At 37.5% G+C, this 24,191-nt stretch overlaps 1 protein-coding gene across 2 annotated transcripts in view; it reads right to left on the bottom strand.

Moving 5' to 3' along the window:
• The window catches only part of LOC150095786 (tubulin delta chain-like), a 35,902-nt gene extending 15,343 nt beyond the window's left edge, over nucleotides 1-20,559 (bottom strand). For both annotated transcript variants that reach the window (XM_090410399.1, XM_090410400.1), the window contains exons 1-3: nucleotides 20,232-20,559; nucleotides 12,870-12,936; nucleotides 1,823-2,119 (exon numbers count right to left, since the gene is read on the bottom strand). In XM_090410399.1, coding sequence (XP_090266525.1) covers nucleotides 1,823-2,119; nucleotides 12,870-12,936; nucleotides 20,232-20,371 — 504 coding nt within the window. In that variant the 5' untranslated portion in view covers nucleotides 20,372-20,559. The remainder of the gene's footprint in view (nucleotides 1-1,822; nucleotides 2,120-12,869; nucleotides 12,937-20,231) is intronic.
• Between the last annotated feature and the right edge of the window lie 3,632 nt (nucleotides 20,560-24,191).

Here is a 24,191-nt window from a genome sequence, read left to right as displayed (position 1 = left end):
TGTCAATATTTAAAAACAGCTATTTTAAAAACAAGGGGTACAATTTATAGAAATGGGTTTAAAAGGGATACACAAGTGGAAAAGGTTGGGAATCACTGGTCTATACTTGCTGAGCATGCTACCTGTACTAAACATAGCGTTCATCGGAACAAGACAAGAGTCCTTCATAAAAGTTGTTTCCTCAGAGAACATCTTTACAAAGAAAAGTGTGAAACTTTACTCTTATGTTATAACTTAAACAGATCCAATTGTCTACATCTACCTCTTTTATAGATATAGATGTAGACAATTGGATCTGTTTAAGTTACAACAATCTAAACTACCTCCTTTATGGAGATAGATGTAGAACAATTGGATCTGTTTAAGTTACAACAATCTAAAACTATCTCCTTTATGGGAGATAAAAAAGATTAGCAGATTTAAAAAAAAAAAAAAAAAAAACTTTATTTTACAGACCATTTTAATCATCTTAGATTAGCTGGTTTTTCATTAGCTAATGTAAGATAATTAAATTTACATTAGCTACTAAGGTGGCACTTTTTAGAATTGTCTGTTAATGTATGATTGTGTTCTATAATCCTGTACTGAAGATGTCTATGACACTTAGGCAAAAATTCTACAATAAATAAGTTTCAATGTGAGTTTTCCTCCATTTTTATAGTATATCAGGTGTAAACTTATGATACTTGATGTATGTCACCTTTTCAATGTTGTTTTACCATTAGTGCATTCTCTCTTTATAGATGCCCTTTTAACAGGAAGCAAAATATAAGAACCAATAAACCTTGTTTCATGTGTTCATTATTCATGTTTTTAATAAACACAAACAAGTAATATTGCTTTAGAATTCATATGAAAAAAAAATCAAGAATGAATCATACAGTGAATTAATCTGTGGCTAGTGTCCATGTTAAACATTCCAAAAACTTTTTTTTTCATGTGAACCCATGTATGTGTGGGGACTAAGGGTTGGATAAGTCAGAAACAATGCTCCAGAGACCAGAAATGGAACTTTTTTTTCATAAGCCACTTCAGGTCTCCAAATGCAAGATAGCCTGTCAGTTGAAGAGCATTTTTGTTCTTCAACTCTGCTCAGCCAACCATACCAGTGCTGTGGAACCATAAATTATTTGTGAGAACATCCTGAAACAAGAGTTAAGAACATGATGAAAATGTTTACAGGATCTCTTACAAAAACTTTATTTCTTTCAGAATTTTATGCTAAGACCCAGTTACTATCAGTGCCAATAATTATTGTATAAAGATGTTAATAACATACAAAGTTAAATAGAATATTTGAAGTTAAATGTATTACAATAAAGTTTATGATGTGATACATGTGATATTTAGGTGAAGAGTTAGGCATCCACGAGCACCATTACAGCAAATCAAAATTAAACAGATAAATAACAAATAAACATGTAACTACATAAATAAAAAAAAAAAAATAGTAATGTTGCATGTTTATTAAAAACACTTATTTCTAATGACTTAAAACAGATTGCTAGTTTCCTCTCTGGTCATTGACTGCCATGGCGAATGGTTACCTTAGATTTTCCTACTAGCTCAGATAATTGTAAAATTAATTGTGACAATTGTAAAATACTGCTGATTGTAAAATAAATAAATAAAATAAGATTAAATAATATTGTTATAAAGTACATGTGCCTGTAGATAAGGCCGTACTTATGTACAGGCACACAAGGCTCTAGCTTGGGGGGGGGGGCTGAAAAATTAGGGCCTCGGGTTTACACTTTACATAAGGCCACCAGCCTTATGTAAAGTGTAATTACAGCCCTGTCCGTAGCCAACACAAACTAACCTGATTTAATAAGCAAGTTTTAGGATAAGCATCTCTTATTTGCTCTGTCAAAAATGTACCAAGGCCACTGCCAGTCCCTCCAGCTACAGACATTAACTGTAGAAAACCACTTAACCAGTCACAGCATTCCACTTCTTTCCTAAGTATTTCCAAGACCTCTTCCTGTGCCTCAGAACCATATCTGGAATATCCATAAGCCCAGTTATTAGCAGCTCCTTGTCGTTGAACATAATATCTATCAGGATGATATTGCCACGTGCCATATTGTTTGGCTGCAACTTTAATTTCTTGTACAACCTTTAAAATAAACAAAAATTTGGTTGTTGTGTTTTAAATTATCAAAAAACTGAGCTAAATGATTAAAATAAAATAAATCATTGATAATTTACTGCTGCAATACTGATCTACAAAATATATCATAGACAAAAATTTGTATTATGTACTTTCTGGAGAGATTATGCATTGTTTTTTAATGTTGCTCCAACCCACAAAAAGAATATACGCCAACAGTACATTAGTAAACTGGATGGATTAACAGATTTTTTTGTAATTTTTTCACTTTTTTTGTCGTGTATATATATATATATTTTTTTTAACATAATCCAGAAACGCTGTTCTAGAAACCAAATGTGGAACATTCAAGCCTCCAATAAGGAAGGCAGTGGTCTCCACTAGGCAATGAAATACACTAGTAAATGCCTTCAGATGGGAGACATTCACAAACATCCAAGCCTACAGCAGGCTTTAAATTTAAACCAGTATGCCTTGCCAACTAATGAGCACTATCATGGGGGCCTTCAGAAAATGACCAGGAGAAATATTATGATAGGAAGAAAACCTGAAGACAGAGATCGATAAAAAACAATACATGAAGATGATTTGGACCACTAACGGTTAGGGATGTGCTATATACAGCCTCTCCCTGTCGAGTCAATCTTGCCTTCCTGTGGTGTAGCCTATTTCCATAAAAGGGGCTCTAGCGTTTGTAGTGAGCATTGCAGATATCTTCCTAGTGCAAAAGGATATCTTCCTAGTTAAGAGGAAATGCCAACTAGACTAGGAGGAAGATGACCTTCATCTGGTGAAACACCACCATCCTGCTTATTGAGGGTCAGAAGTGGTGAATGCTATGTTTGACCTCCAAAGCAAGGGGGGGGGGTTCCACCCCCTTCTCCATGCAGTGTGAGTGATACCCTTCAAGGACATGACTAACATACTTAGAGACCAGGCACTCCCCCATTTTGAGGATATAGCAGATAAACCAGTGGTAATGCCTGACCGCCAGATAGCATACATTCCCAGTCAAATGGCACATAATCCTGATGCCACAAACTCTGCCAGGTCATGTCTGGTGAGGGAGTCAAAGTAGTACATGGGAGACACCATCAAGGCCACGGAATGGCAAGGAGACTGGTCACTGTCTGTATGGGTGTCATGTTCACAAGTCTATCTCCCTCCCTCCCCACCACTGCATATCCCCACTCTTTCCTTTCATCTAATGACAAACCAAAAATGAAACAGACAAACAATGACACAACACTAAGGACATAATAAATCCCCCTCAACAACCAGTTCATCCAAACAATTCAAACCAAACACAATATTCCAAATTTACAAGGATTCCTATCAAAAAAAAAAAAAAAAAAAAAAAATCATTTCCATATCCACTTTATAAACATCTATAGCATAAATTCCAACATAAACAACATTCTTCACCACTTACAGACATCCAAACCAGACCTCCTACTCTTAACAGAAACACAAATTATAGCTACATCAACCACAGTTCACCTTCAATGCCCAAATTATGATTCTAGAAACTTACCAGAAAATACCCCATTTCGAATCCCCTGCTCATGACCTCTTCTGGCTGAAGTTTTCCTTGCTCCACTTAGTAATATTCATCTGCTGTATTTACGGGTCTCTAATCTCTAAAAACCACAAAAACTTTTCATCATCCTCTCCACAAAATTATCATCTACAATCCAGCTGCCCAAACAATGAAGTCATAATCTGCAGTGACCTGAATGTTCCACAACTCCACCTAGCTCCCCTTCTCCAACACTACAGAGATTAAGCCAGACATGATGCAGAAATTTTTGCTATAAGCAACAATCTGAAGGAAATCGTGCAGCTACATATGCAAATTCCAGATAATCCCCTCCACTCTCCCAATACCCTTGATCTTTTATTAACTAGTTCCAGACACACTGTAGAAGTTCTCTCTCCCCTCTCTGCAACTCAGACCAGAATCTAGTGCATGTTTCCAGTCTCACAGAAGGCCCCTTTCTCTGACCACATCCAACCTTGTGCCCTCTGGCACTACAAAGTGGGATGGTCTCTAGAACCATCTGGAGACCATTGCATGACTATTGTTTCTGTTCTTCTAACCCAGACACCTGCACTGAATGAGTCACAAAAATCATCCTCAAGGGCATGATTTCATCTAAAATTTTCATCCACTTACAAGACCTGATTCAACAGATGATGTATGAAAGCAGTAGAAGAAAAAAAATCAGCTTACCACATGTGGCTTGCATCAAGAACCCAAGCTTCATACTAAGCCTATTCAGAAGCATGCAATAAATGCCAATTAACTATCAGCAAATCCAACAGCAAACTCTTCTCTTGTTCAAATGGTAGCCGTGCCTTCTGATCCCTCAAAAAAGCCAATGGATGCTATTTCTGCTCACTTGTGCTCCCACTGCTTTTTCCCATCCAGATGACACCTAAAGAAAAAGCTGACCCTAGCATCACTCTTTTACTCTGCGATTCCTGTGGAGATAATGATCACAAATCACCTCCTTCCACACCAGCAACTGAGCATCATATGCATCCTGTGGCCTTTCAGCAGAAAGACTGTTACAGCACCTAAAGAAAAAGCTGATCTCCTAGTATCACTCTTTTCCTCTGTGACTCCTGCATAGATAATGATCACAAATCACCTCCTTCCATACCAGCAACTGAGCACCATATGCCTCCTGTGGCCTTTCAGCAGAAAGACATAAGAAGAATATTAGACAACCTGAACCCTACAAAGTTGTCTGGTCCTGATAGTATCTCTCCTATCGTACTCAAACATTGTGCTCCAGAGCTAACACCTGTCCCCTATTGTCTCTTCAATCTTCTATACTCAGCTGCAACCTATTCTATCTCATGGAAATGTATATATTCAACCCATTCCAAAAAAGGGAGACAAAAGTCTACCATCCAACTACTGACAATTGTCATCACCTTTATCCTCTTCAAAATAATAGAGAAAGTTATCAAATGGTCAACTTCTTCACTAACTAGAAGCTTACCAGCAAATCAGCGACAACCAATATGGATTCTGCCAATCTAGATCCATGGCTGATATCTTAGCCTACATCACTTACTATTGGAAACATGCAATGGAAAGGTTCAGAGAAACGTGCTATTACCCTTGATGTTTCCAAGGCTTTCGATTGCGTTTGGCATCAAGGTCAGCTTCGCAAACTCCCTTCCTTTGGCCTACCTGCCACCCTCTGTAACTGGATAGCCAGCTTTCTCTCTGGTTGCTCACTGTCTGTCATGGTGGAAGACACCCTCTCTTCAAGCTTTGCCACCAATACAGGAGTACCTGAGGGCTCCGTTCTCCCACCACTCTTTCTCTTGTACATAATTACTCTCAATTACCACATCCTATCCATAGCTTTGCCAATGATAGCACTCTCCACTCATCCTGCTCCTTTGACAAACCATGATGCAGTTCCCAGACATCCCTTACATCAAGATCATCTGCAACCAGTGCCTTAAAACACAGATCTCCATACCATCCTTTAGTGAAACAAGGATAACCTAGTGATCTTCAATGTTGCCAAAATGCAGTCCTGCCTTTTCTCTTGCAAAAGGGATCTCAGCTCACTTACCCTCATTCTCAGTAATACACACATCACTAGACAGGATCTATCCCTCTGCTTTGACTGACATTTACCTCCAACTTCTCTTGGCACAAACATATCACATCAAGCTTCCTCAGCCTCTAAAAAACTAGGCATTATTTTCTGCCCAAGAAGCTATTTTACACCCACCCACCTACTAATCAAATTCCGAATTTGCCCATCCTTAGATTATAGTTCATACATTTGGGGTGGTGCACCTAAAACCTACTTAAAAATTCTTGGTGCTGTCCAGAGGAGAGCAATTCAGCTGAGAGATGATCCTTCCCTCATAGGCTCACTTCAACCTCTTATTCCATAAGTGCAGTGTTTCAGCTCTGTCACTCTTCTACAGGTACTTCCATGGTTGCTGCTCCAGAATTGGCAAACATTATTACTATATTTGCTAGGCCTGGTAAAACAAGAGCAATTGCTGTCCAACATTTTAACAAATTACTGAGATGCCTTTCATAATAGACAGGATAAACTGACATATAGAGAATGTATACATCAGTAAATAAAATGAAGATAAGGACAAAATATGCAAGGGATATATGAAAGAACAACAAAATATTATCAGATGAGTATAACTTGAAAGAGAAGAGGAAATAAAGAATCTGGAAATGATGGTGGAAAGGACAGGATATTTCTAGGAAAGGGACCACTTTGCTAGAATTGTGAGGATATCACAATTGACAAAAAGAATAAACAACTTATGGTTCCACTGTATAAATCCTTGATCACACTGTATATGGCCCTGTCAAGCTGTATGTGAATTACTGCATGAGAGTTGGTCACCTGGTTTTCAAGGGGATATAGTGATGTGCTATCAGGTCTATCTGGATAAAGAAAGATTGAGGGAGTGTTTTGAAGAAACTGGTAGATAGGAAGGGATTGATTGAAATCTAAGTAAGTAAGGAAATTGTTAACAGATTAATGTGAAAAAGAGTTTCAAGGAATGAAGAAAGACAAGGGCAAAATAACAGGTGATCCCTAGAAGCTATATAAAAGGGTGTGAAAAAGGTGTAAGGAGCAGTTTTTTTTTTTTTTTTTTTTTTGCATGGCGAGTGGTATACATTTGTTGTTTTAAGGATACTTGCGACATAAGACTGAATGATATAATCACGTAATCACAAGAAAGATATTTATTTAACCAAATATTTCGGTCTGGAAATAGCAGACCATCGTCGGTGGTATACATTTCCTGCAAGTGCAGTGAGTATGGAAACAGTGAAGTAATTTAACACATGTAATGATCTTTGCATGTGACAATGAGGACCACCCAAAGTAAAGATTTGAGTCCATGGAGATCTAATGTTAGTAGCTATACTCTAACCAACCAACTCCCCAGTAGTACTCTTAATGCTGCTAGTGGAACAACACAAAACCTTTTTTTTATCTTGTTCAATGATTGACTACGAATAGCAACTTTCCAATAAACCATTAATATTGTTCTCAAAATATTTTGTAAATGAGAGTTATATTTTTGCATTTTTTAGATATTGTGGTCACATAGAATTGTTTATCAAAATTTTTAATTTTATAAATTAAATTTAAAAAAGGGTAAGGCAAATGTTAAATGATAAATAAGCATTTAAGTGTTAACAATTCAGTTTAAATTTTAAGTGGATTAAGTTTTCATCATCAAATTCCTGATATATGTCCTTGGGAGGGAAGGGTTGCACAGGATATTATGATAGTAATGATATAACTTCTGCCAGCCTGGTTGGCTGAGTGGTTAGCGTATCTGCTCTCCAGCCAAAGGCTGTGGGTTCGAATCCCACTGTGGGCATGGATGTTTGTCTGTGAAAATACTAATAGTGGTAGTCGGCGATAGATGGTGTTGGTGTAGATGAAGGTAGTTGCAGTTGGTGGATACGGAGAGTTGTAGAGTAGGTACCCTCCCTTGATGAGTCTTTGGACTCCCTGTAATAATAATTGTAATAATAATAATAATAATAAATTTTCATCTAGTACTAACTTCCTATTAACAATTTTCTTCAAAATGAATCTGTTATCTGACAAGACTATTATCAGATCTTATACTTCTGTCTTCTAAGGCACGTTTTACTGCATCAACCCACCTAGATCTTAGTTTTTCTCTGTTTTTTTTTTATGGCCATCCTTGTAAAGAACACTTGTTTCACTAATGTTTCTGATCTCATTCTGTAACTAGCCATACCACCTGGGATTAACTCTTCTAACACATTCCTGAATGCTAACAATGTCAAACTCTTTCTGGATATCCTGGTTATTAATATAATACTGCCATTGATGCCATCTGTTGACTCCCCTAGTCTTTCTCAGAGCTCTCATAGAACTCTTGTAGATCAATCTGTGGTCTACGGTCTGTGATCAAATCTTTTTCTCAAGGTTACATGGCAGTCAGCATTCATTGTGTAGAATTTACAGAAACAAGAACACATGCAATAGAGCAATTACTTCACTGACAACTAAGAAAAATAATGCACAACATTTTGACATCCATACCAAGGTCACCATCAGGAATATATATCTACCCTATAATATAAAATGATAAGCCTTTTATTGTAACGTTTTTTGTGTCACGTTTTTTGTCAAGTTATTTGAAACGTTTTGAAACTCAGGGGCTATCCTGAGTGTCGAGTCTTCAGAATTCAAGGAGAACCGGCCTACCAGTCCGGAACTCGGGGGTTTGGGCACCGTAGGCGTTGGGCCAAGCCCCCCTAGTATATATATATATATATATATACACACACATGAACCTCTTCTTCGGAACTACAGCCCCATGTAGGGCCTTGGACCCCCATTTTTGCATAACTCACTATGAAGTGGAGTAGTTACCCCCAAGCTCAACCATGTGTAATTGTCTGTGAGCATTGTGTTCTTAAGACTGGTTTGCCTGCTTTGTAGAGAGGAAAAACCCCAGATAAACTGGGGAGAAAAACCCTGCAGTCCATGCCCAAGACCAGCTAACTTGGCTATGTCTGAGAGAGATCCATAGCTCCTCATGTTGGCAACGAGAATCGAATGCATGACACTCCTTTCCCAAGCATATGGTTGCGGAATGAGTAACCACTCGGCTAACCATGTGGATATACATGAACTAAAACACAAACTACATCACAATACACATAAGTAATCTATAGTACAACTGCTTTGTTAACTGTTTATACAAGCCTGACTTCTGGTGAGAGTTGAAAGATGGGAAGAGTAAAATGTAAAATAAAAAAAATATTTTTTTAAATTACAAAAAAATTAAATTAAATCAAAAAATTATTTTAAAAAAGTATAATAAAATAAAAATGATAAAAAATATTAAAAGAAAGCTGAACTACATCAATTTCTACTCTACAGTCCTGTTATCTTTAGGTTCTGTCCAGTTTTCTTGTGTTGGGTTCTGCAATCTCATTTTCTGATGTTCTATATCTGAATGCTATATGGTTGTACATGGGTCTTCCAAACTCTTGGAATTGCTAATCCATCATTCATGTTGAGACTGACCCAGTCTCAACACGAATGATGAATCAGCATCTCACAAGCTTCTTTGAATTTTCATCAAACCGAATTTTAGTGCTGTGTAATTACCATATTTGACGGCATATAAGACGCACCACCTTTTTTGTACACATTTTTTAGGAAAAAAACTTTATCACTGAATATTATAATGAATTTACAGTATTTCAAATATAAAGTAATAAGTAGGTCTGCTTTCAACAAATACCTAATCTAACTAAAAAAGAGTACCCACCTTTTAATCTTCTTTGTCAAAACCCAGAAATTCATCTCCAGAGCTAAATGAAGAGACACTTAAAGCCTCTTCTAATCTGAGTCCTCATTCAACAAATTGTCCTCTGTACCACCCAGTGCATTACTAATGCCACACTTCTTAAATGATTTAACCACTGTAACAGTTTTCACAGCATTTCATCAAGCTTTGACCCACTCAAATGCTAGGCCTTTTCCTTCTTCCTGATAGTATAATCTTAAAATCTGAAGACTGCATCCAGCTGTTCCACTTCTTCATAAATCCCTTAAATGGTTTCTTAATACAGACATCTGAAGGTTGAAGCTGACTAGTTAGACCCCCTGGAACTACAGCTAACTGAGTTTTCAATTCCATGAGTTTATTTTTAACATCTTCTCTTCTGTGAGAACGAAACTGATCCCATACTAGCAGGGCAGGCTTCTTCAACAGTCCGCAAGAATGACTAGACCAAATGTTATCTATCCATAACCAGAATACTAGAATGTATTCCAGTTATGGATAGACTGGAATGATCTCACACACCACAAGGAAGCAAGAAAGAAAGAAATCACGTAACTCGGAACAGAGAAAATTTCCAGAAATGAAAGTAATAAAAACCTGAGTACTGGCGTATAAGACGCACCCTGTTTTTCAGACCTATTTTCAAAGAAAAAAAGTGCATCTTATACGCCAGCAAATACGGTATTTAGTGCCTATCCAATTAATTCTGTGACATGTTTGGAATGCATGATCAGAAAGGCCTGTTTTAATAATGAAGGAACTGGATGTGTCATCTGTGTTCATATTTTCTTACTTGAATTGTGCACTGTTTTCCCTATAGCAGTGTTTCTCAACGTGGGGCATATGCCCCACAGGGGGGCAATTAGAAAATGATGTTGCATTCGTCACCTCATCACTGATATACTCAAAACACTCACCAGTGTCCGTGGGGGGGGGGGGGGGGGGGGAATCAAAATCTTTGAGGCATTGATCCAAAAAAGTTGGGAAATATTGCCCTATAGGGTAAGTTTCAGGTGCATTGGAATCTGTAGACCCCTAACTACGCAAGGCAAGGAAGGAGATCTTTACATGCGCTAAGTATGTTTTCAAATTTTGTGGGAGGTTTAAATGTTGCCTTAATATTATATTCATACAGTGTTCTATTTTTCTGATATTTCCCTAATGTACAGTATGGCTAAGGCAGTTTTGTAATCTTATTTTATCATTAGTTGCATTAGGATCTTGTGAACTGTTTTTCTGTTATAGTCATTCTTTATAATTTCATACTCATTCTTTAGCTACTGCTAATCAGAGCAAATTATTAGGGTTCTTTCTTTGAAGGCACTGATGACCCCTATTTTTTTGTGTTGGATATTGGTGCGAATCTTTGTGTATACATAGATGTGCGTAGATTTATGGCAAATCACAACAATGTCTTGTATAAAGCTAATTTAGTGCTTTCACTAATTTCATATAATTTTGTAAATGAAAATGCAAATTTTCATATACATTTATTCAGTTGACTTCCAACCATCCTGCATTTGCTAATTCTTCTGTCTATTTCCAAATTTAATAATTTGTAATCTTCACTAAAAACTGTGACTAAATAGATGAAATGTTTCACTTGTTTCATGGGTTTTCTATTCAGGATACAGTTTCTGTTTTCAATGCTTCCTCCTATTTTCATCATTTTTTTATTGTCAATTTTCATACCAAATTTATTACAATCATTCAACGTAATCAGGGAATCCTACAGAATTGCACTGGATGCATTTAGAAGTATAACATCGCATCTCTAATTTTGATATGCTGGCCTGGTTGGCTGAGTGCTTAGCATATCCACTCTCCAGCCATGAGGATGTGGGTTTGAATTCCAATGTGGGCAATATATCAGTGATGAGGTGTTTTTGACTGTCCTGCCAACTCTGTGTGGAAAGGGCATCTGCAACCCTACCACCTCTTCTGGCAAACAAATTCACTCCCAAAACTCTGAGGTACAGAAGTGACCATACAGTGTACAATGATTCCAAATGTGAATAACTAATTTTGATATCAGGTTTAGTGCCAATCCTTCATAATATGATCCATATTGATGATGAATGACAGTGATAAGATTGGAAGTCTCTGAGAGCAGGTCATTTATATAAAAGAGGAAGAGAGTGGCTGAAAGAACAGAACCTGGGAGGGGGATAATCCTGCATTTGTGGGGAAATCTGAGGAAAGGAACCGTTTACAATGACATGTAATGAGCGACCAGTGAGAAAGCTGACGATCCAGTTGAGTTTAAGCAGGCCTCAGTGACAACCTCAATCAAATGCCTTTGAAATGTCAAGGACAACCACGAGTTTCTACAAATTTTTCTATGGCTTGAGTCCAGAGGTGGGTGGTGAAAGCTAGAGGATCAGCTGTAGATCGCGAGGGGCAGAATCTATACTAGTAGTCACTGATCAGTTGATAGGTCTCTAGGTGGTTCAAAAGTTGTTTGTTGATATAATTTTAGATAATTCTCGATAATTTTAAAGAGAACAAAAGTGAGAGCAATTGGATGGTAGTTTGTTGGTTGACCTTTATCATCTTTCTTTGGGATGGGCTGGATGTGGACCTGATGCCATGTTGTAGGATAGCTGTCCAGTTGAATAGGGATAGGTGTTAGTTCTGGGGCACAAGTTTTTAACACAACAGGGATGGGATACCATCAGAACCAGATGCTATTTAAGTTCAGGCTATTAAGGATTCTTTGGATTTCTAAAGGTGGAATGCTATGAGTGACATGGAGAGGGAGGGAGAGAGAGAGCAGTTCTCAATAGAGTGGTGGGAACTTTGCCCTGGTGATCAATGCAGGAATTGGAAAAGAAGAGTGATGCCAGTAAATCAGTCTTGTCTTTAGGTGAGGATGAAAACAGTACCATCTGAATGTGACAGTAGTGGAAATCTGGGAGGGCAAAAGTTGCACCCAATGGCCTTGGCAAGAGACCAGAAGGAGAGACCACCATTTGGACAGGAGGTGAGTTTGCAGCATCTGGCCCTTTCAAAGTCTGATTTGGATTTGGTGATAATTCCTTTAATCACTGTAAATGGTGATCACTTCCAATTTCAAATCCCCTGCATACTCTTGTGTCCTGAACCAGTGGGAAAATGTCACTCTCAACAATAACATAGTCAATGAGATTTTTCTTATTTCTTGCATATTTTCACCAAGTGAATGTGTGCCCATTTTTATGTTGGAACATGGTGTCAGTAATAACTAAATCTGTGTCCTAAACAGAAATCCAGAAGGTACTTAATTGTTTAAGTGGATTAATTTAATTGTTAATGCTAAATAACTCAATTAAATCAGGTTTAATTTAGTTATCTAGCATTAACAATGGGTTAAATTCTTATTAATATTCAAAGATATTCAGCATTACAAGAATTCTCTTACCTTTGGTTCTGTGTCGATTAAAACCGCTCTTGCAAGAAGTAATTCTTTAGTACTTTTCTGAAAAAATCTATGGAAATAAAAATAATATTTTCATTTACAATTAATTTTCTGTTTATTGATTATATGAAATTTCATTATAATTGAGTACTAATCTATGTTTAGGGTAAAATTCCTCTGTAGTTAGAAGAATGACGCAACAAACTGTCCTTTGAATGGAAAAGATCTGAGTTTCGATTCTGGTCATAATGATGAGAAGAATCCAGTTTGTCTTCAGAAAAAAAAAAGGCATATATGCCCTTTTTCACTGAAGGCAAACTATTTGATCTCATACAGAGGTGGTAGGTGTTTTCCCTCCTAGAAAATTGGGGTGACATGGAGAGGGAGGGTCTACATTATACCATTTTCAACCTGTTGGTTGAAAATGGTATAGTGTAGGCGGAGGGTTACATAGTGTAGACAGGTGGTGTAGCGTTTTCACACAATGACTCCTTAGAGGTGTCATGTAACGGTAATAATAAAAATTTTTTCTTTTCTGAATGGAACATACAGAAGCAAAATAAGATATTTTACATCATTATTATCAAGGATGGCAATAGCATGACTCTTCAATTATCAGAACAGCGAGTTTGGATAACTGAAGAGTAAGATAATTGAAGTACTATTACATGGTGCTCTATAGAGAAGTCAGTTGACATACAAGGGTCGGTTAATTGAAAGATCGTTGTTTTGAAGGTCAAATAAATGGTAGATTACTCTATCCAAATTTATATTTATACCAGGATATATACATAACTAAAATCAAAATGTGTTTCAAGTCAATTTTATGCATATGAAGAGAAAAATTAGAGTATCCAGCATTCAAAAAACTATACAGCCACAGTATGAGACCAATTCAATGATTGGGTAGAGGAAATGAACAGCAGGTGAACCATATATACTGATTAATTGCCACGGTAGCCAAATTGGTATGCATACTATGATTTCCACTGACTTAGGATAGCTTGTGCAAATTTACTCAGCATATCTTCTCATTCTTATTCATCCTCGCACCTTATTTCTTTATTATTATAACAACACAAAAAATACAAGCACATTTAATAATTTCCAATTAGATAATGATTATAAGTAAATTTTAATAATCAAAAGTGGCTAAAGCAGCTCATTAGATCACTTGGTTATTGAAGAATACGTTGACAAACAGAGACAAGCAGGTAATTGTTTTTTCTTTATCAAGCCTTAATAAGATCCCATCTTGACTACTGTGCACAGATCTAGGCACCAGGGTTTCTTCATGAGGAGGAGGAAGTGGAGAGGATTCAGAGATGAATGACCAAGATGGTAGCAGGTCTACGGAATGAACCTTAAGCAAACAGATTGAACATTTGTGGGTAACAGAAACTAGTTGATAGCCAGAAAAGGGGTGATATGATTGAGACAAACAAATTACTGAGGGGGTTCTTACAAGATTAATTCAGAGAAATTTTTTTGAACAGGTGTTGGTGGGAGAACTAAGAGCCATCCATGGAAACTGAGTAAGAGTGTAGTTAGCAAGGATGTTAGAACTAAATTTTTTGCTTGGAGAGTAGTGAATGACTGGAATAGGTTGCCAGAGTCTGTTGTGGGTGTCATGACTGTGAACTCATTCACAGTCATGGCACCCACAACAGTTCCAGCCATGGAGTAGTAATAATATTTTTTTTTTAATATGCCAGGCTGGCTGGCCAAGTGGTTAGCATATCTGCTCTCCAGCCAAACGGCTGCAAGTTCAAATTCCGCTGCAGGCATAGATGTTTGTGATTGTCTTTGGAAATACTAGTGGCAGTGGTTGGCGGTAGATGGCATTGGTGTAGTTGCGGTCAGTTGGTGTATTGAGTGGTGGAGACAGAGTTGTAGAGCAGGTGCCCTCCCTCGATGAGTTTTTGGACTCCCTGGAAGTATCTAATAATAATAATAATAAATATATATACATTAAAAAAAAAAACTCTTGCCCTCCACTATATAGACCCCATAATTATCATGCACCACACTGTCTTAATATCCCAAATAGGGATTGGGTATGTCATCGATCTGAGTCTAAATCTCTGAAAGTGGTAGCATGCTCCCTCCTTTTTTTTTTTTTTTTTTTTTAACTAATCAGTCTCTTCTGACAACATAATTACCACTATGCATTCTGATATCATGAACATCATCATCCTAGACTCAGAAAGCCACAATATTTTTAAAAGTTTGTGCATTTGTATAAAAGAATGTGATACCATTCAAAATACATTCAAAGTTGTTATAAAAAAGCATCAGCTATGAATAAAGATTTATTTGTTAATAAATTAGAAATGAAAGAAAAGTTGACATTCTCATCAACAACAGTGTAGTTAATACGTTACTTGGTCAGTAAATCATCTTCAATAATATATTATTATGGTTAACGAGAATGATGTGTTGGTCAACAGAATAAAATCAAATTACTTTACAACCAAAAAATAAAGATGTGTTAATTGACAGCTTTGTTAATGATAGATATATTAATCCTATGGCAATTCAATTAAACAATGCCCACAGAAAGCATTGGTAGAAAAATGTGTACATCAAAAATTTACGATTTGTGTAATCTGCCTGAAGAAAGGGCATTGTAAGTTCAATTCTAGTTGATGACTAGGGGAAACTTTTACTAAGCCTTTTTTGACCAGTTCCCAAGTTAGCTGATCTCTAGTATGGGCAAACAGGCTTTTCCTCCTAGAGACGCAAGAACCCATATTGCATGTGTAGCTCAGTGGATGTGCCTTCCACTGAGCCAGACACCCAGAAAGGGCATCATAAGTTTAATTCTAGTTGACAACTAGAGGAACTCTAAGCATCTTTGTTGACTGGTTTCCGAGTTAGTCGATCTCTTGAATGGGCAAGCAGGTTGTTTCTCCCAGATACTTAGGTTTTTCATCCTGTAAACCAAAAAAACCGACCGTAGCTTCCACAGGATTTTCATTAGTTATTTCATATTAGATATTTCAGTAAATAGCATTAGGATTAGGGACATGTATTCTTACAGACATATACACTATCTCATCAAAAGTATCTGGAAACCCCTCTGTAATTTGTAAACTGACATCTAGATGTCACTATGACTTCACTTACCAGTATAAAAGGAGGCATGGAGCTGTGTGTTGTTCAGTGATAAGAAGTATGAGCAGAATTATCAGTAACTTCAAATGTGGACTAGTTATTGGTAGCCACATCAGTAAGAAATCTGTCAGACATTTCAACCCTCCTCAAGTTGCCCAAGTCAACAATTGGTGACATGATTGTGAAGTGGAATCATGAAGGCACAACAACAAAACCACGGTCGGGTAAGCCGCATTTAATGACAGACAGAGACCGTCGAGTGTTGAATAAGGTGGTTTGTGGAAATCGCCAGACATCGAGTGAAACAATCACCCAGGAGTTCTGCAGTGCTACTAACTGTCTAGCCAGCACCATGACTATGCGTCGAGAGTTAAGAGGAATGGGGTTCCATGATCGAGCAGCTGCCCATAAACCAAACATTTCTCCTGTGAACACTAAGAAATCACTGGAAATCGTCAGACATCGAGTGAAACAATCACCCAGGAGTTCTGCAGTGCTACTAACTGTCTAGCCAGCACCATGACTATGCGTCGAGAGTTAAGAGGAATGGGGTTTCATGGTCGAGCAGCTGCCTATAAACCAAACATTTCTCCTGTGAACACTAAGCACCGCCTGCAGTGGTGTAAAGAGCGACACCACTGGACATTGGACAACTGGAAACATGTGATTTGGAGTGTTGAATCATGCTTTACCATGTGGCAGTCTGATGGGAGGATCTGAATGTGGCAAATGCCTGGAGAACGATTCCTGCAAGTGTGTGTGGTGCCAACAGTGAAATTTGGAGGAGGTGGCATTACAGTGTGGGGGTAATTTCATGGAATGGACTTGGCCCTCTCATAAATCTACACAGAAATCTAAATGCAGAAGAACATTTTGATCTGTTGCGTTCCAAGATGTCTATGGTAGAAGATCAATTTGGTGATGACTATTGTCTGTATAAGCATGACAATGCTACCTGTCATAAAGCAAGGTCTGTGAGGGAATGGTTTGTGGACAATAACATTCCAGAAATGGACTGGCTGGCCCAGAGCCCTGACCTGAATCCCATAGAACACCTTTGGGATGAATGAGAACGCTAACTTCCCTCCAGACCCCAATGACCTACATCACGAACTGCTCTGGCTACAGCTCTTCAGGAAGAATGGGCTGCCATTCCTCCAGAGACATTCCGATACCTGGTGGAAAGTCTCCCTGGCAAAGTTAGTGCTGTCATAGAAGCAAAGGGTGGACCCAGGCCCGTATTCATGTCCACTACTGGAAAGTGTGTCACAGGAATAGCCTGATTACAGCTTCAAGTAGGTGTCTAAATACTTTTGATCAGATAGTGCATTATGAGAAAGGCCATTATCCAGACCAGTTTTGACCTTCACTAAGGTCTCATCAGTGGGAGCCATAAGGGTATGGACAGATGCGCACGTATCTTAATGGCTCGATATGATAAGGATACACAGTCCATAAGGATATGCACATTGCATGATGGGATACTAAGGCAATTGACGTGAAGTCATTAGCCTCTATACGCAAGTAGCCCAGTCGTGAAATGACTTCACATACGACCTTTGTTTACTTACACTTGGATAATAGATGAAACCAAGAAAAAACTTTATGGTATTATATGTTTAACAGGTAATAAACATGAATACAATAAAGTAAAAATGTTTAATAAAGCTGTTTCTTTAGTTTAATTTAACTAACATCTCTGGAACATACAATGGCTGTTGAGAACATTAAGGAACAAAGTGAAGCAGGAGTATCCATGTGGCCAACCAGACCAGCTTATGTATATTTTTTATCTATTTATTTTTCATTTGACTAATCCCAAATGTAAAAAATTGTCATTCATTCATTCATGTTTAGGTAAGAAGGCTTCACAATACTATTTGAATAACCTTGCAAATTTATTGGAAATTATGAAATCTCATTTCTTGCCATTTAATAGTCAGTATTCAAGAGAATGGTTTCAATCTTATTGAGATGTCCCTTTTTGTGTGTGTGTAAAAAAAAAAAAAAAAAAAAAAAAATTCTTGCACTCCCACACTTTTCATAAAATAATATCAATCTAACAGTTTTCTAGCAATATATTTTATTTAGTGAAACTAAGATGTTCTTACCATTTTATCACAGTACACAATTATACTTCAAGCCAAACTAAAAGTATTATTATTACATTATTCACACAATGCCTCTCATTAACCTCATTCATTGACACAGCCTTCACAACCACTTCTGGAAACCTACTCACCACCCAACAAGCAAAAACTCTAGTCCTAACATGTCCTTGCTAAGCACATTCTAATACAATTTTCAGGAGTGATCCCTTGCTCTCACCCTTTCTGCCATGTACTGAAAAGTCTTCAGTGTCCAGTCTATACAATATCTTTAATAAGTTATCTGATTCTATCATGGCCTTAATATTTTGTCTATCAACTAGATTTTCAAGCCCACAGACCTTCAATCCATTCTCATGTGAAGTATTCTATAAAAATTAAAACAGATATTTATTTAAAAAATACAACTTTTAAATTAATATCTTGGTATATTAATGACAATAAATATTTAATAAGATGACTGGGTTTGTTCTTCAGCATATATTTCTTCACATTTAGCACAGAAAAAAATTTTTCTGTCCCAGCAAAGCAGTTCACACTATATTTCAAATCTTATCAGAGTGAGAAAACAGTGACACATGTGCAGCGTTATTATAGCATGAAAAGTATGTACAGTATGTACAATTATTCTGACAGATGAATAATTTTATAAAATATGATATCTTCTTCCATTCCAGGCTTATAGACTAAGTGGCCTGTTCCAGACTCAATTCCATCTTTTTAAGGGTCTTCCTCTGTAGTGGGTATCTTTTAGGTGATAATTTGGAATCTGTTTAGGTTAGGTTAGGTTTTCCATTTTTCTCTATAGCAAACAACTGTTTCATTTAGGGAGTTTGTAATTTCAAGTTTATTTCTGATTTCACTGATTTTCATTTTGTGCATTATTGAGACTCCTTCAGTTCTGTGCAGAAATTTCATTGCTGATGATTCAATTCTTCTTTCATCTGCTTTTATTTTTATTGTCCTTATCTCACTGCCATCCATGCGGTTAGCCTAGTGGCTATGCACTTCGCAACCGTATGCCTGGGGAAGGAGTGTCCTCGATTCCTGTCAACAACGTGAGGAGCTTAAGGATCTTCTGCAGCCATAGCCAAGTTAGCCAATCTTGGGCGGGGACAGCAGGGTTTTTTCTGCCTGTTTATCTGATGGGTTTTTCATCTGCAAGCAGGAAACTGGCCCTGTGAACACACAAACTACAGTCATAGGATATAGTATGGCAAGGAAGGCAACAGGATACCACCTTGCTCAGTTATTTCCCTAGATGGTGACATATATATATATAGCTGCCCCCTAAACAGCCTAAAGGCTATAACCACAACATCTTACTGCCATAAAGTATGGTAGGTAGATAGGTAGGTTTTAGCTACTGTATTGTAGATTCTTATTCATGTGTGTAATTTTTATATTATTTCCCCTTGTTGAGAAATTTATCTCCTTGATTCTGCCAGAGCATTTTGTTTTGCATTGAGCTTGTTTAACAGTCAATTTTCAAGAGCTATCAAAGACACAAGCACAAGCTCTTATAAAGCTCAAGAAACTACATAAAATCATCCAAAGAAAAGTTACAATTATGCTGGATATGGACTCATAGCCTTCAGTACACTAGCATCAGTTTTTACCAATCAGTTTCCAAAGGAAGTGCATTCATTTTTATTATATGGCACCTCTATTAAGTTCTAGGATTCATCATTGAAGACTACTCCACATGACACAGCAGAACTGGATGCTAAGTCTACACTGCACTATCTATATCACTCAAATGACCAGAAATAATGAATTCTGATGGAAAGATGTTAATTAAAAAAAAAAAAAAAAAGCAAACCAGTTTACCTAATAACAAACTACTAGATAACATGGCTGGGTTGTTTGGAATTAAAGCCAAAACAGCTCTGGTTATGAGGCCAGATTATTTCTGCTGTATCACTCATTTACCAGTCAAAGTATGAGGAAGTATATTCTGAAATAAAAGTTCCACAAAAAATTTCATGCACTATCTACAAAAAGTTCAGATCAAAATTTTTCTTATTACAATAACACGTAAATACATTTTTTTTTTTTTATGCACAGATACTATCGCGAGTATTAAAAAATCCTCAGGCAATGAGGTAACAGCGACTAGAATCGCAAAATTTTTATTCACCTATCACTGGTTTCACTTATAAAGTTCAAGTCACAGTTTTTAATTTTTCCACACTCAGAAACTACTTTTGATATGCTATTATAAAATTCTAAACCGAGTTGATTTCCACATTGCCCAACCTGAATACCAACAATTGGCATCTCTCTACGTACTGACAGATCTGTTGGAGTTCTGCTGTACAACAAAACAAACTACTGTACCGAGAACTTACTAGTATGTTTTTCCCTTAAAATTTCAAGTCAGATTACTGCGGTCGCTACATGTAAATCAGAATTATTCTTATTTTTGCTTTTGAAATTTGTCAGAATTTAGAAACAATGGAATACAACATAAGCATTCCATATCGACAGCAACGAAACCAAAAGACTCATTCATTTTCACAAATATAAAGTTTCAATTTTTTGATAGTAAACAATCAAGAAGAGAAGGTAGCTGTAGCCTACCACCAGCCCAAGAAGCTATATTCCATCACCAGGTCAACAGGTTTTTTCATCCAGCTATCCTGATATTATCCGAAACAATAGAAATATTAATATTGCAAAAAAATATTATTTAAAACATTTTATTTTGCTATAAGATTTATTCATTTTATTTTACGAATAAATGTGCTAATTCTTTTTATTCTCCAAAGGAAGTAAGCATATCCGTTTTGTCACATCTTTTTCGATCTTTAGTCAATTATAGAATGATAGCTAAGACTATTAGAATTTTTAATGGCATCCGATGAGGAGAGAACTCTAATTTGCTAGTAGTAGGATCAAAAGCAAGAGGATGATATGTAAAATAGTCACTGCATTAATGTATTAATGTTCTTTTCGGTAATGGTCTTTCTCATCACGAACTACTAATACGTTCCCTTTTTCAGCGTTCCACCGATTTCTCGTCCGTCCGAGACGGGTTGCGTTTCCTCATTAGGGATTTTAGGCAATTAATGCAGCAGGCAGTGGCGCACCCAGGGAGGGAGCCATGGGCCCTTGTCTCCCAAAAATAAAAAGAAAAAAACACTAGAAAATTTTCCAAAAATCTTTTCCTAATTAAAATTCTTTTTTTTTTTATTATTTATATTGTGTTTTCTATTTCTATACTACTTATGAATTAGCGACCACATAAGGTGGAAATACAGTATAGCTCTCGGGAATCACAGCCGCTGTGAACGCAAGGCGAACGAACTTCGCCTTGCGAACGAACTGAGCGCGACTTCGTTTGCCCGCGCCGGGTCAAAGAAGATCACGGGTATCCCGTACTGACGATCACTGCAGATGCTCAGTCATAGTCAGGGAAACTAGATTTATTAAGGGGGGAGAAGATATATAGACCTTAGGGAGGCAGTTGAATGTATGAATGAGTATAATATGACCGAGCGAATAAGGACAACAAATCAGAATGGGATAGTTAATATAAGGCATCAAGGTAGGGATGGGGCTAATGGGAGATTTAAATTCATGTACACTAATGCTAGGAGTATTAGGAACAAGAAGGAAGTTTTTGGCCATGGTTGGCACTTCCAGACTACAGGTTATTGGCATTAGTGAATCATGGCTGACTGTAGATGATATAGCTAGTGGGATTGAATGTGATGGGTATAGTGTGTTCAGGAATGATAGGGAGAATAAAATGGGGGAAAGAGTATTGTTGATGATAGCTGATGAGCTGCAGCCAAGGAGAATAGAAGTTGAATTGCAGGATAGAGAAAAGAGCACATCTGAGGCCATTTGGTGTGAGATTGTGGCAAGCAGAACAAAATATACAATTGGGTGCTGCTATAGACGAGGTGATGAAAAAGATGGTAAAGACAGTATGCACAAGCAAATAGAAGAAATGAGAGGAAGGAGGATAATTATTATGGGAGATTTCAACTATGCTAGCATTGATTGGAGGGAGGAGAGGACACATGGGAGGAAAGAATTGGATTTTATACGGTTATTAAAGGATAACTATCTGCGACAGCATGTAATGGAAAATACTAGGGATCAGAGTGCTTGACCTAGTAATTACATCTGAGGATTTGGCTGTAACAAATATGACCACTTTGCCACCAATTATTGGTGAGAGCGATCATAGGGTCTTGACTTGGGAGGTGGCTAAAGGTGTGGAATTTACAATTAAGATAGGGTGCATGTGGAATTATCGGGCTGGAAAGTATGACAAGCTTAGGAGTTTGATTGGTTCAGTGCCATGGCATGTACAACTGCAAGGACTAGAAGTTGATAGTGCATGGGAGGCAGTTCAGAAGTGTTTGCATGAAGCAATGGCTGACTGTATACCTAGAGTCCGAATAATAAATCAAGTAGGGGTTAAATGGATGAATAACACCATAAACTTGAGCTGCAAAAAAAGAAACACCTATGGAGGAAATTTAAGGAGAAAAGTGACCGGCAGGCACATGAACGGTATAAAGCGCAGGCCAGAAGGGTAACGAGTGTGGTAAGAAAATCAAAAAAAGGATTACGAAAGAACATTGGCCATTCAGGCTAAAGAGAATCCTAAACAGTTTTTTCGATATGTTGCAAATAAAAGGAAAAATGTATATGGCAGAATGATTTTAAAGAATGCCGATGGTAGAGAGGAAACTGAATCAGTTGATATAGTTGAGTTACTGAGTGAACACTTTGCAAGAATATATCATCCAGGTCGTTACATTGCAGAAATGAATGAACCAGTAGATTATACGGGAATTGTGGTGAATGAAGTGTGAGGTGAGTAGTCTATTGCATAACCTCAATGTCAATACATCTGTGGGATTGAATGTCGTACGAGAAGCGGCTAAAGAATTGTCAGTACCCTTGACCATTTTGTTTAATTTGAGTCTCGGGTCTGGGTTAGTCCCGAGGTGGTGGAAAGAGGGGAAAATAATTCCATTGCATAAAGGTGGTTCGAAGACTGCTGTTGTAAATAACCGACCGATTAGCATATCAGGAATCGTTGTCAAGGTCTTAGAGAAATTAGTCAAGAAAAGAATACAGGATTAGAGAGATGAAAATGGGATATTGTATGGGGGACAACATGATTTCGTGAAGGGTAGATCATGCTTCAGTAACTTGCTCACGTTTTATTACACAGTGACGGCTGAACTGGATAGGGGTAATGGGTTTACAGTGATACTACTGGACCTTGCCAATGCCTTTGACAGGATACCACATAGAACCCTAATCAGTAAACTGGAGCCGATGGGGATAGATATAGGGTTGGTTAGATGGATAAGAGGGTGGTTGAAGAAGAGATACCAGAGAGTGGTTTATGCAGGAGTGGAGTCTAAAAGACGGCTTGTGACTAGTGGTGTGCTGCAGGACTGTGTTCTTGGACCACTACTTTTCAATTTGTTCATCAATGATATAGGAAAGGATCTGAGAGGAAGTGTTCACTTGTTTGCTGATGATGCAAAGTTGGGTAGAGCAATTGTGAGACCACAGGATGTCAAAATTTTACAGGATGATTTGGACAGTTTGGAGGACCAGGCTAGGAAAAATGGATGTCAATTTAATGTGGCAAAGTGTAAGGTTATGCATTTTGGGGTGAAAAGAATAGCAGCAGTATATAACATTGGTGGAACCGTACTCCAGGAGGTTGATGAGGCCAGGGATTTGGGAGTGTTGGTGGATAGGGAATTGAAGTTTATTGGGCACATTGCAAATGTGGCTAAATCAGCTCATCAAATCACTTGGCTTCTGAAAAATACTTTAACATGCAGAGACAAACAAGTTATTGTTCCTCTATATCGAGCCTTGATGAGACCTCATCTGGACTACTGTGCCCAGTTATGGGCGTCAGGGTTTCTTCGTGATGGGGAGGAAGTGGAAAGGATCCAGAAACGAGTGACCAAGATGATAGCAGGTCTGTGGAATGAACCTTATGAGAATAGGTTAAAGATTCGTGGATTGCAAAAATTGGTCGATAGGCGGAAAATTGGTGATATGATTGAGACATTCAAATTACTGAAGGGGTTCTATAAGAGTAATCCAG

The sequence above is a fragment of the Typopeltis vanoorti genome, chromosome 20 (genome assembly GCF_054136105.1).
Source record: "Typopeltis vanoorti isolate ZY-2024b chromosome 20, IOZ_Tvanoo_1.0, whole genome shotgun sequence".
Classification (NCBI taxonomy): Eukaryota; Metazoa; Arthropoda; class Arachnida; order Uropygi; family Thelyphonidae; genus Typopeltis; species Typopeltis vanoorti.
The sequence above is the reverse complement of the archived record's forward strand: the minus strand, read 5'-3'. Positions and strand labels throughout refer to the sequence as shown.